Here is a 14,142-nt window from a genome sequence, read left to right as displayed (position 1 = left end):
TGGTTGGTTGGTTGTGTGGTTGAGACAGTAACACACTGGGTATGTATTCTTGCTGGCTTGAAACTCAGCATACAGCCTGGGTGACCCAGAACTCAGAGGACTCTGCCTGCCTCTGCCTCCAGAGTGCTGAAATTAAAGGGATTGTTAGAAATGCTGGGCTGTAAGACAAGAATTTATGCAGTGACCTTGACACTCTAGTAGTCTTAACCAAAAATGGCCACAGGAAAACCTGAACTGTGAGGGTGATGCTGGTACCCACTGTCTTAAAATCTTAGAGTCATGAAAAGCCATTTCAAGGTCGAAATCCGGAAGATGCCAGGATTAGATTTGTGTTTGGAAAACTATAACCATATAGAGTTGATTGGGAGTTGGAAAGTGTCAAACGTAAAGCCAAACTCTGGGAAAAATCATTAAGACAGATCTTAGTACACTATTGAAATGGAAAAAAAAGAATAAACTAAGATTGAACTTAGCCTGAAATTGTAGACTAGGAGAATTAAGGATATTAATAGGGTGTGAAGGCCCAGTAAAGTGAAGGAACTGAAAATGTATGTATAAAGGTGGTTTAAAAATCATGGGCTTGCTGTCCTCAGACTTGATCTTCCAATACAGCGTCCTGATGGCTGGGAATTCTGACTTTGTTTGATTCCCAGGACCCACATAGTGGAAAGAAAGAACCAACTCATATAAGTTGTTCTCTGGGTTCCACATGGGGACCATGACATGGGCATACTCTTTCCCATACAAGCTAGTAAACAAATATTTAAAAAATAAAATGTATCTAGATTCTCACAAGGAAAGCCACCCATTCCCTCGAACTTGGTAAGAATCCTGCCCCAGTTCAGTTCTCCATTGTTGACATATAAGGTATGCTCCATGCCTCTGCTGCAGGATATTTGGTCACACTGTGAACCCCAAGATTGAGTTATTTACTGGAAAAATATGTTTCTAGTTGTGGCTCAGCTCTAGCACACACCTTTAATCCAAGAGATTTCTGCTTATTTTAATCAGGATTAAATAAAGTCAATCATAGGTCAAGAGGCAGAGCAAGCAACCAGTTGATAGGAAGTGAACATAGGATTATTTAGAAAAAAATAGAGAGTAAAAAGGAGTCAATAGGATGGAGAGAGACACACAGGAAGTGGAAAGAAGGGGCATGAGGTTAAAAAGGAGAGTTGTTTGAGCTGGCAGAGGAGGAAGAAGTATTTTCTGAGATGTCAACTGAAGAGGAAGGTCAGCTGGATACTTTCTCTGCCTCTGTGAGCTAGGAGGCTTTCACCCCTGCATCTGGCTTCTGAGTCTTTATTGATAAAATTGAATGGCTGAGATCTGGATAAAAGCAACATTAAACACCCAACATGGGACTCGAATCCTGTTTACAATATTCAAGCCCAAATCTCTAGGATTAAAGGTGTGTGCTAGGGCTGAGACACACCACAACTAGAAACAGATTTTTCCAGTAAATAACGAGATCTCAGGGATCACAGTATGATCAAATATCCTGCAACAAATGGATGGAACTAGAAAAAATCATCCTGAGTGAGGTAACCCAAACCCAGAAAGACAATCATGGTATGTACTCACTCATAAGTGGATTCTGGATATAAAATAAAGAACAATCAGACCACAACCCATAGAACCATGAAGGCTATATATATAGCATGGAGGTTTCCTAGGACAACTGTGGCTTATAATAAATTTCGGTTTTATTCAATTTTTGAAAAAAAAATAGCCAAATGAATGGAAACACATGAACTATGAACCAAAGGCTGAGGGGTCCCCAGCTGGATCAGGCCCTCTGAATAGGTGAGACAGTTGATTGGCTTGATCAGTTTGGGAGGCATCCAGGCAGTGGGACCGGGTCCTGTGCTCATTGCATGAGTTGGCTGTTTGAAACCTGGAGCTTATGCAGGGACACTTGGCTCAGTCTGGGAGGAGGGGACTGGACCTGCCTGGACTGGGTCTACCAGGTTGATCGCAGTCCCCGGGGGAGGATTTGCCCTGGAGGAGGTGGGAATGGGGGGTGAGCTGGGGGTAAGGGGAGGGTGTGGGAGGGGGGAGAATAGGGGAACCCGTGGCTGATACGTAGAACTGAATGGTATTGTAAAATAAAATAAATAAAATTAAAAAAAAATATCCTGCAACAACATTCCTTTAACTCTACCTTAGAATTCAGCTTAATGATCATCTGTTTCATTCAAGGCATCTAGTAACTGAAATACTCAAGAAAACAGAAATCCAGTTCATCTATAACATGCAGATATTTTGGTGTTCGTGCTGGGTGCAACACTCATGTTAGAAACCACTGTCTAGTTGTGTGTGTTTATACCATCTAGATAGTGTATAAATATTACTCTTTCTTGTAAATACTGTGTAGATATATTTAGAATTTTGATAAGGCAACCCTATGGCGCATGATGGAATGTTGTATGATGAAACATTTCAATATTAGTTTTAATGTTGCACAGTAATATTTGAGAACACAAAACATCACTGGGCCCAGTATTTCAGTATCATCATAACATTAATATTTCAACCTTTTTATATATTAATTAATTCTTTATTTATTCAATTACGAGACAAGGTGTCATGTATCTCATGATGGCCTCAAGCTCCCTCTGTGGTCAACGATGTTCACAAACATTTGAATGTATTTGGTTAGTTGATGTTGTGATATATATGTATATATATATCACATACATATGACAAGTTCTCTTAGTGTAGTCCATACTGGCCTATAATTTGTCACCTCATTGTTTCAGCCTCCTAAGTACTGGCATTGTAGCTGTTGACCCAGTGTATGCTACACAAAGGACCAAATCAAGGGCTGGTACAATGCTAAGCCAACACTCGACCTGCTGAGCTTCAAGCCCACCTTTGATGTTTTGTGTAAAGTGTAGATTTTTGTGTTTAAAAAAGGAAAGATGTATTTATGAAGAAGATACAGCCACCAAGACCTGTAAATGTAAGTAAAGTGATTTCCTAGTTAAGGCAAGTCACACCACTGCTACAGTAACCACTGTGAGCTGTCTTAAAAGTTATGCAGGAGGAGAAGGTCACCAAAACCCACAGTTGATTAATAGCTGATTGATCAGTGTGGAAGGCATGGATATATAATGGATATCCAAGTGAGGGCTCCTCTGAGTCTGAACTCTTTACTTTGTGGGATCTAACTTTTTCCAGCTAATGTCAGAAGGGGATTAAATTACAAACAGATAGCCTGTGTCAAGAGAACTGATGGTGTGAGGGAAATCATATCTAGTGTCTGAAGAATATGTAGATAAACTGTGCTTCAAGGACTGAAGGTGTAGCTTATTTGGCAGAGTGCTTGTAGCATGAGACAAACACTGGATTCAATTACTAATACTACATAAAACATCTGTGATGGTGCATGCCTATTATTTCAGCAACTGATAAATGGAAGCAGGGAGATTGGCATGTCATCCTAGAAGACATGAAGTTCTAGGTCAGCCTGGAAGACATTAGACCCACCTACCCATACAAACTGCAGACTGGACGGGGGAGACTAATTTTCTCCAAAATCAGTCCTGTTAACCATCATATCATCACAACACATATATTCAGCTCCCACTGTTCAGTCATGGAGATCAGGATCTTTCTTTCTACTGGTAAATACAATGTCTGTCCTGCCACAATGACTCATCGTTATAATTTCAACATTCCTTAGGCTGAGGCTAAAGGATTTTGATTACCGAGTTATCTTAGGATACATAGCAGAAAGGTTTTAAAAAGGGGGGGGGGCTTGGTGTAATAGAGAGAGAACTTTGTGCATTTGTAGAATTCTGTCTTAAAAGTGATCTGCAAGCCGGGCGGTGGTGGCTCACGCCTTTAATCCCAGCACTCGGGAGGCAGAGGCAGGCGGATCTCTGCGAGTTTGAGGCCAGCCTGGACTACCAAGTAAGTTCCAGGAAAGGCGCAAAGCTACACAGAGAAACCCAGTCTCAAAAAAACCAAAAAAAAAAAAAAAAAAAAAAGTGATCTGCAATCTCAGTACTTGGAGGCTGAGGCGGGAAAACTAAATTCAAGATCAGGCTGGGCTAAGTGTGTAAAGTAGTTCCTGGCCAGCTTGGGCTACAAAGATAATTCAAAGTATATCTCTGAAAGATAAAGCCTCTTTTAAAAATAAAGCAGTGGGCCAGTGATTTGGACTAGCAGGCCAAAATAAAGTTATTTGTCATACCAATATAAGCCAAAGGACCTGATTTTGAACACTGGTATACATGTGAAAGTGGAAATAAAGAACAACCTCAGAAAATTTGTCCTCAGACCCCACCATATATGTGCCCTAGTGCCTGTCACAATGCAGGAGGACTGTGCTTTCCAGCAGGGAAAAGAGGGAGGGAGGTCAGTGCTGGAGGCTCTGGCAGCCCTCCTGCCTCAGGCTCCCAAACTACTGGTCCTAGATGCATGCATCAGGAGACTTCTGAATCAACATTATTTATTAAACAGTCACACAACACAGAAAACTCTCTGCTACACCATAGAAATTGCTCAAATCAATCAGTTCCTTGGACATTTTCAGGATTTCTCCAGAATGTCTATACAGTCCTGCTTCTGTCAGCTGCCACTTGACCTTTCTAAAAGGTAGCTCTTCCTGTCCCTGCACCTTAAGGTCTCCTTCCTTCATAAGGTCTGCTGGGGCCAGTGAGCTCAGTGCCCTGCTTATGCTTCAGTATAACCTGAATGAAGACAAATACACTTTCCACAGTTACATTATCCGTGACAGAAGTGATACTGAGGCTGAGGGACAAAAGGTCAGTTAGGCAACCCAGGCTTCCTTATAGAAGAATGCAGTGTGGAAGGACCCCCTGGACCTTCAAGTGAAGGAGAGATGTCTAACAGCTAAGTAGTGCTGCTAGAGCAGAGAAGCCAATACAGCTCCACTGATTGAAATAGAAACCACTTGAGGAGGAGGAGGTGGGGGGAGGCGCACATGGGGGGTTCAAGTGTGGGGAGGAGTGAGGGGGATCAGATGCAGTCTTGAGACCCTTGATTTAGTTTTGGAATTGTGACTGTGGAGATGTCAGCCACAGGTGCAAACAAGACACCTCCAGCACACAGGGGCAAACAGCCTGTCTGCTAGGAAGTAACCCAGCTAGAGAGAAATGGTCAGCTGTTCTTACCAAGGTTTTCAGAAGAAAAGCCTGACCTAGGTAGGCCCAGGAAAGTAGGCTCTACTAAGGGTCCACCATATACAAATGAGAGACCAGGAAAGGTGAAGAATAGGGATGGAGAATGAACCCAGGTGTGGTTGCTCAAGGCTTTATCTCCAGCCCCTGGAATGGATGAAGAATCCAGATCTCAAGATCACCCCTCAGCTACTGATATGTAATAACTTCATTACACAAGTCTGGGCATATACGAGTTGGCAAAGTGGTGGCTCGGCAAGCGAACCTGGTGTGAGCTCCAGGTTGCAGTAGAGAAAGCACTGGGATGATAGCGTGCAGGCTCGCACAATTAACTGCCCCTGGTTGCGGTGTGTCTGGCTGGTCAATCTGTCTTGGTTCTGAAATGGGGTCACAAGTCCTCATCACTGTCATTCTTGAGGGGATCAAGCTGGCCCTTGGAAAATGATCACTCAAGCTCAAGGGTGCAGCCTGACATCAATGAAGGTAACTGTTCCCATCTGGTGTATGTAGGTATGGGGTAGGGGATTGTAGGGGCTGAGTCATGGGAAGTTATGTTCTCCCTCGAACCAAGGAGACTCCAGGTTTAGGGTAATGACTTATACCTATGCCCTGAGCCAAAGAAAATGGCCCAGGGCATACTGAGATGGCAGCTGCTGTGGGATGTTCTGTATGGCAAATGTGTTGCTCTGACTGGTCAATAAATAAAACACTGATTGGCCCGTGGCTAGGCAGGAAGTATAGGCGGGACTAACAGAGAGGAGAAAAGAAAGAACAGGAAGGCAGAAAGAGTCACTGCCAGCCTCTGCCAGGACAATCAGCATGTGAAGATGCCAGTAAGCCACAAGCCATGTGGCAATGTGTGGCATTTGTGGAAATGGATTAATTTAAGCTATAAGAACAGTTAGTAAGAAGCCTGCCACGGCCATACAGTTTGTAAGCAAGATAAGTCTCTGTGTTTACTTGGTTGGGTCTGAGTGGCTGTGGGACTGGCAGGTGACAAAGATTTGTCCTGACTGTGGGCAAGGCAGGAAAACTCTAGCTACAGGCAGCCTTTTTCCTTCATTTACATACCTAGTGCACTCAAAGGAAGATTCAGTGACCTCTACAAAAGTAACTTCTAAATACTGATTTACTATTGTCACTTACATTTCCTGTTTATTTGGGGAGATGGTCTCACTATGTAGCTCTGGATGGCCTGAAGCCTTGACCACATAGAGATCTGTCTGTCTATTCCTCCCTCCTGAGGGTTGGGATTGAAGGTGTAGACCACCATGCTTGGCTTTAGCACTTAAGTCTTTCTGTTTTCCTTCTTTCCTTTCTTTCTTTTTTGAGACAGAATTTTGCTGTGCAGCCCTGATGTACTGGAACTCACTGTATAAACTGGCTATCCTAGAACTCAGGGGTCCATCTGCCGGTGCCTCCTGAGTGCTGAGATTAAAGGCATACAACACTTATATTTCTTAAAGGGGAGTAGGGATGTAGGATGTAGCTTGTTTGCTAAAGGGCTTTCCTAGGGGCATGTACATATAAGAAGCCCACAGCTTGATTCCCAGCATTGTGTGTATAACATGCTTGTAATCCTAGGAGTTGAAACAGGGAGAACACAACATCTAGGTTAGCCTGGGCTACAAGAATTCACAGAAGAAAACTCACCCCTAGCATCTCTCTTCCCTGCACCTCACCCCTTCCCACTCCCAGAAAGTTCTCGTCTCGGTGGGGTCCTCTCTACTTGGGCATCTTTTATATGAATGTGTGTTGAAAGTCCAAGGCTCAGGACCAATTACTCAATGTAAACAGGAATTCTGGGGTGACATGGGAGGTGGAGCCTGGTTTCCCAAGGCTTCTCTGTGTCACAGAAGAAATCTGCCTCTCCAGGGAATTTGAACAGTTCCAACCTTTTGAATTTTACTCATTTATCGTGGCTTTTGGTATCTCAATCCTTGCTTAAAATATCCTCAGGAGTCAGAGGATTATTGACTATTTGGGTTCAGCACTCGGAAATGATGTGAAGTGAGGCTGGAGCCCTCTTCCAGGATGTTACACTGAGGCTTGGTTTCTGTTCAAAGCAAGTAAGAGAGACAGAGGTGGGATCAGAGTCTTGATATGGTGCTAATGTCCACAGTACCTGAATACTCTTGATTCTTCATTTTCCTGAGTGTAACTGTTCTAGTAGTCTACAAAGAGCAGGCTAAGGCCTGTAGAGGCTAGTAGCTTGTTCAAGGTCACACAACCCACGGAATACCAAAAACTAACTCACCAAAAAACAGATCCAGCTAATATGTATTTATCCATTTATTCTCGAGACTATCTTTTGCCATATAGCCAAGCTGAGTTCAAGCTCATGATCTTCCTGTCTCAGCCTACAAAGTATTGACATTTCAGGCCTGTGTGACCATGCCAGGACAAGAAATGTTTGTTGTAGAATATTATTTTAAGGTGTGTTACTTTTGTTTATGTTGCATTTGTTTAATTCTGTGAAGCTGTGTTACTATGCCTGTGTATAACACCTGATCGTCTAATAAAGAACTGTCCAATAGCAAGTCAAGGAAAGGATACGAAAGGCTGGCAGGCAGAAAGAATATATAGAGGGAGAAATTTTGGAGGAGAGAAAAAAGCTAGGAGCCAGAGAAGGGAAGGACATCAGGGGCCAGCCACCCAGCTATACAACCAGCAAGCCATGGAGTAAGAGTAAGATTTACAGAAGTAAGAGAATGGGAAAAGCCCAGAAGCAAAAGGTAGATGGGATAATTTAAGTTAAGGAAAGCTGGCAAGAAACTAAGCCAAGCTAAGGCTGGACATTCATATGTAAGAATAAGTCTCCATGTGTGAATTTATTTGGTAGCTGGGTGGTGGGGCCCCCCAAAAAGAGTCAAGAAATAAGCAACAACAAATGTTGAACTAAGGCCTATCAGAAATCATGCCTTGAACTGACTGCTTAATCTGACTGTGAGATGGGATATGCTCCTACTATTTGGATAGTGAAGAAACAGATCTGGACACCAAAGATGGTTTTGTTTTGTTTGAACAAAAAGGGGGTGTCTGATTATCTTAAGGTTCCTATGGCTGTAATAAGCACCATGACCAAAAGCAATTGGGTAAGAAAGGATTTCTTTGGCTTACACTTCCATAACATAGTCCATCATTGAAGGAAGTCATGACAGGAACTCAAACAGGGTTTGAGGCAAGAAGTGTGATGCACAGGCCATGGAGGGTGCTGCTTACTGGCTTGCTCCCCATGGCTTTCTCAGCCTGCTTCTTACAGCACTCAGGACTATCAGCCCATGGATGGCACCATCCACAATGGGGTAAGCCCTCCCTATCAATCACTAATTTAAAAATCACATGCAGTCTTGCCTGAAACCTAATCCTATAGAGGCATTTTCTCAATTGAGGCACCCTCCTCTCAGATGACTTGTGTCACGTTGACATAAAACCAGCCAGCACATGGATGATTCACCTGAACTGAATTAAATGGAACTCTGAAGTGGGGGAGAACAGAAAGGAGCTGACAGAGCCTATGTTCTGCTGGATTGAACTCCTGAGGCAAGAGGAGTGTAAATACATTCTGCTGTTAGTACTTCTGTTTATTTATGAAATCTTTTCCCAGACTCTTTAGGAGATTTTTTTTAAACAATATATGAAGATTTCTAGGTGGCACATGCCTGAAATCCAAGCATCTAGACTAGCCTGGGCTACATAGAAAGGGGCAGGGCATCATTGGCAACATAGAAGGAGTCTATCTCATAGAAGATATTTTTCTGAGGTGCTACAATGGGACCCAGAGTTTTTTAAATGCTAGGTCAAGTGCTCTACCCCTCCCCTACATCTTAAGCACCCTATTTTCCATGCTTGGTGTCTTAAGTATTGCATACACTTGCAAGTCCACTTGTAGATATTCATTTTTATGAGTTATGACATCTTTTGTTGTTTTGGTGTTGGGGACAAAATCACCTTATGTAGGCCTAGCTGGTGAAGAAGTCTATGTAAACAGTAGGCTGAACTTATTCAGTTCCTTCTGCCTCTGCTTCCTGAGTCCTGATATCACACTTGTACATCAACAAACACAGCTGTTTATGTTTGGGGGGGGGACAGGTCTCAACTAGTTGAGGTTGGTCTCAAGTTCAGTAAAAAGCTGATATTAGCATTACATTTTTTCTCTGCCTAGTTACATCATCTAGGTAGTGCATTTTAATAGTAAAAACTAACACTGAGCATTTTGAGATGCATTTTAATATCAACACTGGAGAAGCAAGTGCCAACCTGGTCTATATAGCAAGTTCTAGGTAAGTATCCAAGAGTTAGTAAGACTCTGTCTAAAGGGGAAAAAAATTAAGAAAAGCAGTAAACACAGAAAATAATTTTGTAAACTTGTTTGTTCTGTTCCTTTTTCTTTTAATTTTTTTATTCATTTTACATACCAACCACAAATCTCCTTTCATCCCTCCTCCCACTCCCCCCGCCACTTCATCCTTCATCCCCTCTTCCAAAAGGGTAAGTTCTCCCATTGTGGGGGGGGGGGTGCTAAGCCTGGTACATTCAGTTGAGGCAGGACCAAGCCCATCCCCGCTGCATCAAAGCTGAGCAAAGTGTCTGATCATAGGTAATGGGATCCAGAAAACCAGCTAAGGTTCCAGGATGGATTCTGATCACACTGCCAGGGGCCACTCAGACAGACCCAGCTACACAACTATCTCCCATATGCAGCGGGTCTAATCCAGTCCCATGCAGGTTCCACAGCTGTCAGTTCAATGTTTGTGAATTCCTATGAGCTTGGTTCAGTTGTCTCTGTAGATTTCCCCATCCATGACCTCCCTTGATCATATAATCCCTCTTCTCTCTCTTGCCCTGGACTCCCAGAGCTTGGCCTGGTGCTTGGTTGTGGATTTCTGCATCTGCTTTCACCAGATACTGGATGAAGGCTCTATGATGACAGTTAGGGTATTAACCAATCTGCTTACCAGGGTAGGCCAGTTCAGGCACCCTCACCAATATTGCTAGTAGTCTAATTTGGGATCATACTTGTGGATTCCTGGGAATTTCCCTAGCACCAGGTTTTTCCCTTACTCCATAATGTCTCCCTGGACCCTAAGAGGGACATACAGATCACCTTGGGAAGGGGAAACAGAGGAGATCTCCATGAGTAAACTAGGGATGGGTGGATAGTGGAGGGGACAGGATGGGGATGAGAACCTGAGGGAATGGGACGGTCAAACTAGGGGAGGGACGGAATAAGAGAACAATGAAAGTTTGTTCTGTTTCTTCAATTTTTATTAACATTTATTTTCCATGCATGTATATGTGTGCCTGTATACACATGTATCATAATGTGGGTGTGTCAATCACAGGACAAAATGTGGGTCCCTGGGACTGAAATCAGATCATCAGGCTTGGCACCTTTACCTTATGAATAGGTTTGTGTTTTCAGATTGGGTTTCTAGGCTGGCCTCAAAATCAGCTGTGTCTCTAAAGATGACCTTGAGTAGGATGTCTTTGCCTCCATCTCTACCTAAGATTAAAGATGTGCCTCATCAAACCATGCAGGGGTTCATTTTTATTTGTGTATTAAGGGTTATCTCTTTTCTGGGTTTTTACTTTATAAGGTATTCTGTGGCACATTTAATTATAAAGTAACAAACATGAAAAATGAAAATCAGATTTAGTGTGCAGATTTTTTTATTAAGAAAAAGAAAAGAAAGGTGAAAGGTTATGGCAAGATTATCCTTATTTACCTGAATCCAAAGTATGGCTGGTGGTTGGGATACAACTAGATCCTTGATGTAACTCCTGCTTAGCCCAAGCAAGGCTCAGTGGTTCATCTCTAGCATCCTTAAAACAAAAGACCCACCCAGCAGTATGTGGATTTAATCCCAGCACGTAGGAGGCTGAAACAAAGGGCACTGCTTCAAATTTCATGCAATCCTGGGCTGTCTGTATTCATGGGGAGTCCCGGGTCATCCTTGGCTACAGTACGAAACTCCGGCAAACTGAGATCCAAACTGAGCCTAATGGTGCATGCTTTAATCCCAGCACTTGGGATGCAGAGGCAGGTGGATCTCTGTGAGTTTGAGGCCAGCCCCTTCTACAGAGCGAGTTTCAAGACAGCTGGAGTTACATAGTGACACTGTCTTGAAAACAAAAACGAAAACCAAGAATTAAAACTAAGCAAAACAAAACAACAAAAAACAAAACCAACTATGGGCTAGGGACCGAGCTCGGTTTGTAGAGTGCTTGCATAGCATGCTTGTGGCCCTGGGATTGATCCCCAGCAGGACTCCTGTAATCCCAGCCATTTAATTTCAGCTCTTGGCAGGCGGAAGCAGGGGAATCAAGAGTTACAGAGAAATTTAATCAAGTCTGTGCTCTGCCTTGTTTATTGTCAGTCTGCCTTGGGGTTCTCTCCTTCCCCCAGTCCTGCTGTGGGGGCAGGCAAATAGGCAGAGGAATTATGGCTCCACATTACAGGCTTGGGAACAACAGACAGGGACATGTGATGCTGCTCTGAGTTTGACTGGAGTTGGGCATTGAGTGTAAACATCCAAAGTAAACTTTTTTAAGAAATTTATTTTTATTCAACCCAACTGTGAGTTGCCAGAGTCCAGAACAGTAGCTGTCCACCTGAGCTGTCACTGGCTGTGGGCCCATGCAAAGGACCTTGTTGACAATGGAATTAGAGTCTAAAATCTCAAAGGCCTCAAGGCTTCCATCACTGAGGGAAACACAAGAGACATCAGTGGGACCACAGCTGTTTCCAGGAGGAACTGTGAAAACTATAGGGCAATTGAGTCTGTTTGTTCCTGCTGAGTACCCAGAGACAATCCTCAGAAAGAAGCCTACCTGGGTCCAGATGGGCTTCATTCCCAGCCAAATGGCACTGGTGGTGACCTTGGAAAGTCTCCAGGCAGAGGACAAATTCCCCTTGTGTCTGGATGAGCTGACAGACCAAGTCACCATCCAATGTGCACACAACTTCAGTCAGTCCTGTATCAAGGACTTAGGGACAGATCCACAAGGCAAGCTCTACTGTCCTGTCTGTTGACAGCAGTTCCAAGAAGGGAACTTCCAAGAAGCAATGCCCAGCTTGGAAGGATGGTTGGGATTACCCAGGAACTCCATAGCAGGAAGAGCAAGAGCAAAAGCAAGAGGCAGGAGACCAGGCCCAGCGATGGGAAGCACAATCAAGTCTTGACCCACTTCTGTGAGGACTACTTACAACTACTGTGTGATCAGTGCATCTGCCTGCTCTAGAAGACTGACATCAGGTGACATCCATTGCTCAGGCTCCAATATCATCACAGAGAAAAGCTTCAGGGCTTCATCAAACCCCTTAAGAGGCAAATGAAAGAGGTTTGTGAAGGCAATATGAAGGCCTAGAACTGACTTTACAGACTCCATCTTGGGGAAGGGCCACCATTTTAGACTGCCTGGTGACTGCGGGCTGTACTCAGTTCCAGGAAGAATCTCAGGAATGTGCTGTGACAATGAAACCGATACCCTAGAAGCAGCCAATTAGTTTCAAATAGGGTTTCCTTCCAAAAGTCTAACCCAATAGTTTCAAATGTGGTTTCACACCAAAAGTCTAGACCAATAGTTTCAAAAAATCGCCCTGCCCCATATCCCTTCATCCAATCCCAAAATGCCAAGGCATGTAATTCCCAGCTGGTGGTTTTCCCTTTAAAAACTCTCCTACCTGTGAGCCTGATGCTGCTGCCACATTTCTCTCCATCTGCTGCATTGGAGCACAGGGTAGTGGTCGGGTTCGAACCTGAAAATAAAAAGACCCTTGTGTGACTAGTGGTCTCTGGGAGATTCGCAACATGGGCATAACATTTGGTGTGTTGGCTAGGAACCCTCATGACCCCATGGGTTCCAGACCAGAGGGCCTCTGACCAGCTGGTAAGTGTCTGCTTGTCTGCCCTGTCTGTCTGTCTGTGTTTAGTTTCGTGCGCACCTAAGTCAGTAATTGTGGTCAGGAACAGTTAAGGGCAGACACGCCAGAGAACCATGATCACAAGGGGCTGGAAGACATTCAATAGTGGGGACAGAGAGCCCCACATCTGTTTGTCTGGATGGCATTTGGACGCACACGTGGGTCGCTCCCACATGACAGCAAGCCATCACTCCATTTAACACCCTGCTTTCAGTCTTGTTAGTGCAAGCTTTTCTCTTGTGCCTTTGGTCTCCTTGGTGTCTGTTTCTCTGTATTTGTGTTTCTAACCATGACGAACACTATGGGACAGACAACTTCTTTTCTGGACTTAGTCTTAACTCATTACCGAGATATAAACACAAGCGCTCGTAATCTTTTGATTCTGATTTAAAAGTCTAAACTTGTCACCTATTGTAGGTTGAAAGAGCTGGCACTCAATGTCGGCTGGCCCTGGCCCTTACTGGGGCAGTGGAGGAGACTGTCTTCAGACCATGAGTGGGGTACCCCAACCAAGTGCCCTACATAGTGGACTAGAGGGACCTGGTAGAGGACCCCCCTTCCTGGATTAAACCATTCTTGCCCCAACAGGTTAAAGTCCTGGCTGCTCCTGAGAAAGACTTAGCCACCAAGGCCCCTTCAGCTCCTAAACCGGAGGTCCTTCAAGGAGGCAACACAGAGGAAGAGATCTTTCCATCCCCCCTTCTGCCCCCAATCCTGGTGCAGCCATCCCACTACCAGCCCCCCTGCAAATCCAGCTGGCTCCTCCTCCTCTGGCTCCGAATGCTCCAGCCCCTGGGGCAAGAGAGGGACCAGTTTTTGGGACCCACAGTTGTAGGAGAGATACCCCTGATCCTGGCACAACAGTCTTTCCTCTTAGGGTAGCAGGACCTCCCAACCAGGATGGGAATCAATCACACTACTACTGGCCCTTTGACACTAGTGAGCTTTACAACTGGAGAGCCCAAAAGGCACCCTTCTCTGAAAATCCCAAGGAGCTGATTAGCCTCTTTGAAACAATTCTCTTCACTCACCTTCCCATGTGGGATGACTATAGGCAGTTTTTGC

The 14,142-nt window shown here is 44.2% G+C and overlaps 1 protein-coding gene across 14 annotated transcripts in view; it reads right to left on the bottom strand.

Annotated features, from left to right (window-relative positions):
• The window catches only part of LOC102904751 (uncharacterized), a 64,681-nt gene that overhangs the window by 13,565 nt on the left and 36,974 nt on the right, over window positions 1-14,142 (bottom strand). For 9 of the 14 annotated variants that reach the window (XM_076559058.1, XM_076559060.1, XM_076559065.1 and 6 more), the window contains one exon: window positions 12,838-12,912. In XM_076559058.1, the coding sequence (XP_076415173.1) occupies window positions 12,838-12,912 (75 nt within the window). Of the gene's footprint in view, window positions 1-5,490; window positions 12,474-12,837; window positions 12,913-14,142 lie in introns of those variants that run through there. The other 5 variants (XM_076559066.1, XM_076559069.1, XM_076559067.1 and 2 more) reach the window with 4 other exon arrangements.

The sequence above is a fragment of the Peromyscus maniculatus genome, chromosome 22, assembly GCF_049852395.1.
Source record: "Peromyscus maniculatus bairdii isolate BWxNUB_F1_BW_parent chromosome 22, HU_Pman_BW_mat_3.1, whole genome shotgun sequence".
NCBI classification, from domain to species: domain Eukaryota; kingdom Metazoa; phylum Chordata; class Mammalia; order Rodentia; family Cricetidae; genus Peromyscus; species Peromyscus maniculatus.
The sequence above is the reverse complement of the archived record's forward strand: the minus strand, read 5'-3'. Positions and strand labels throughout refer to the sequence as shown.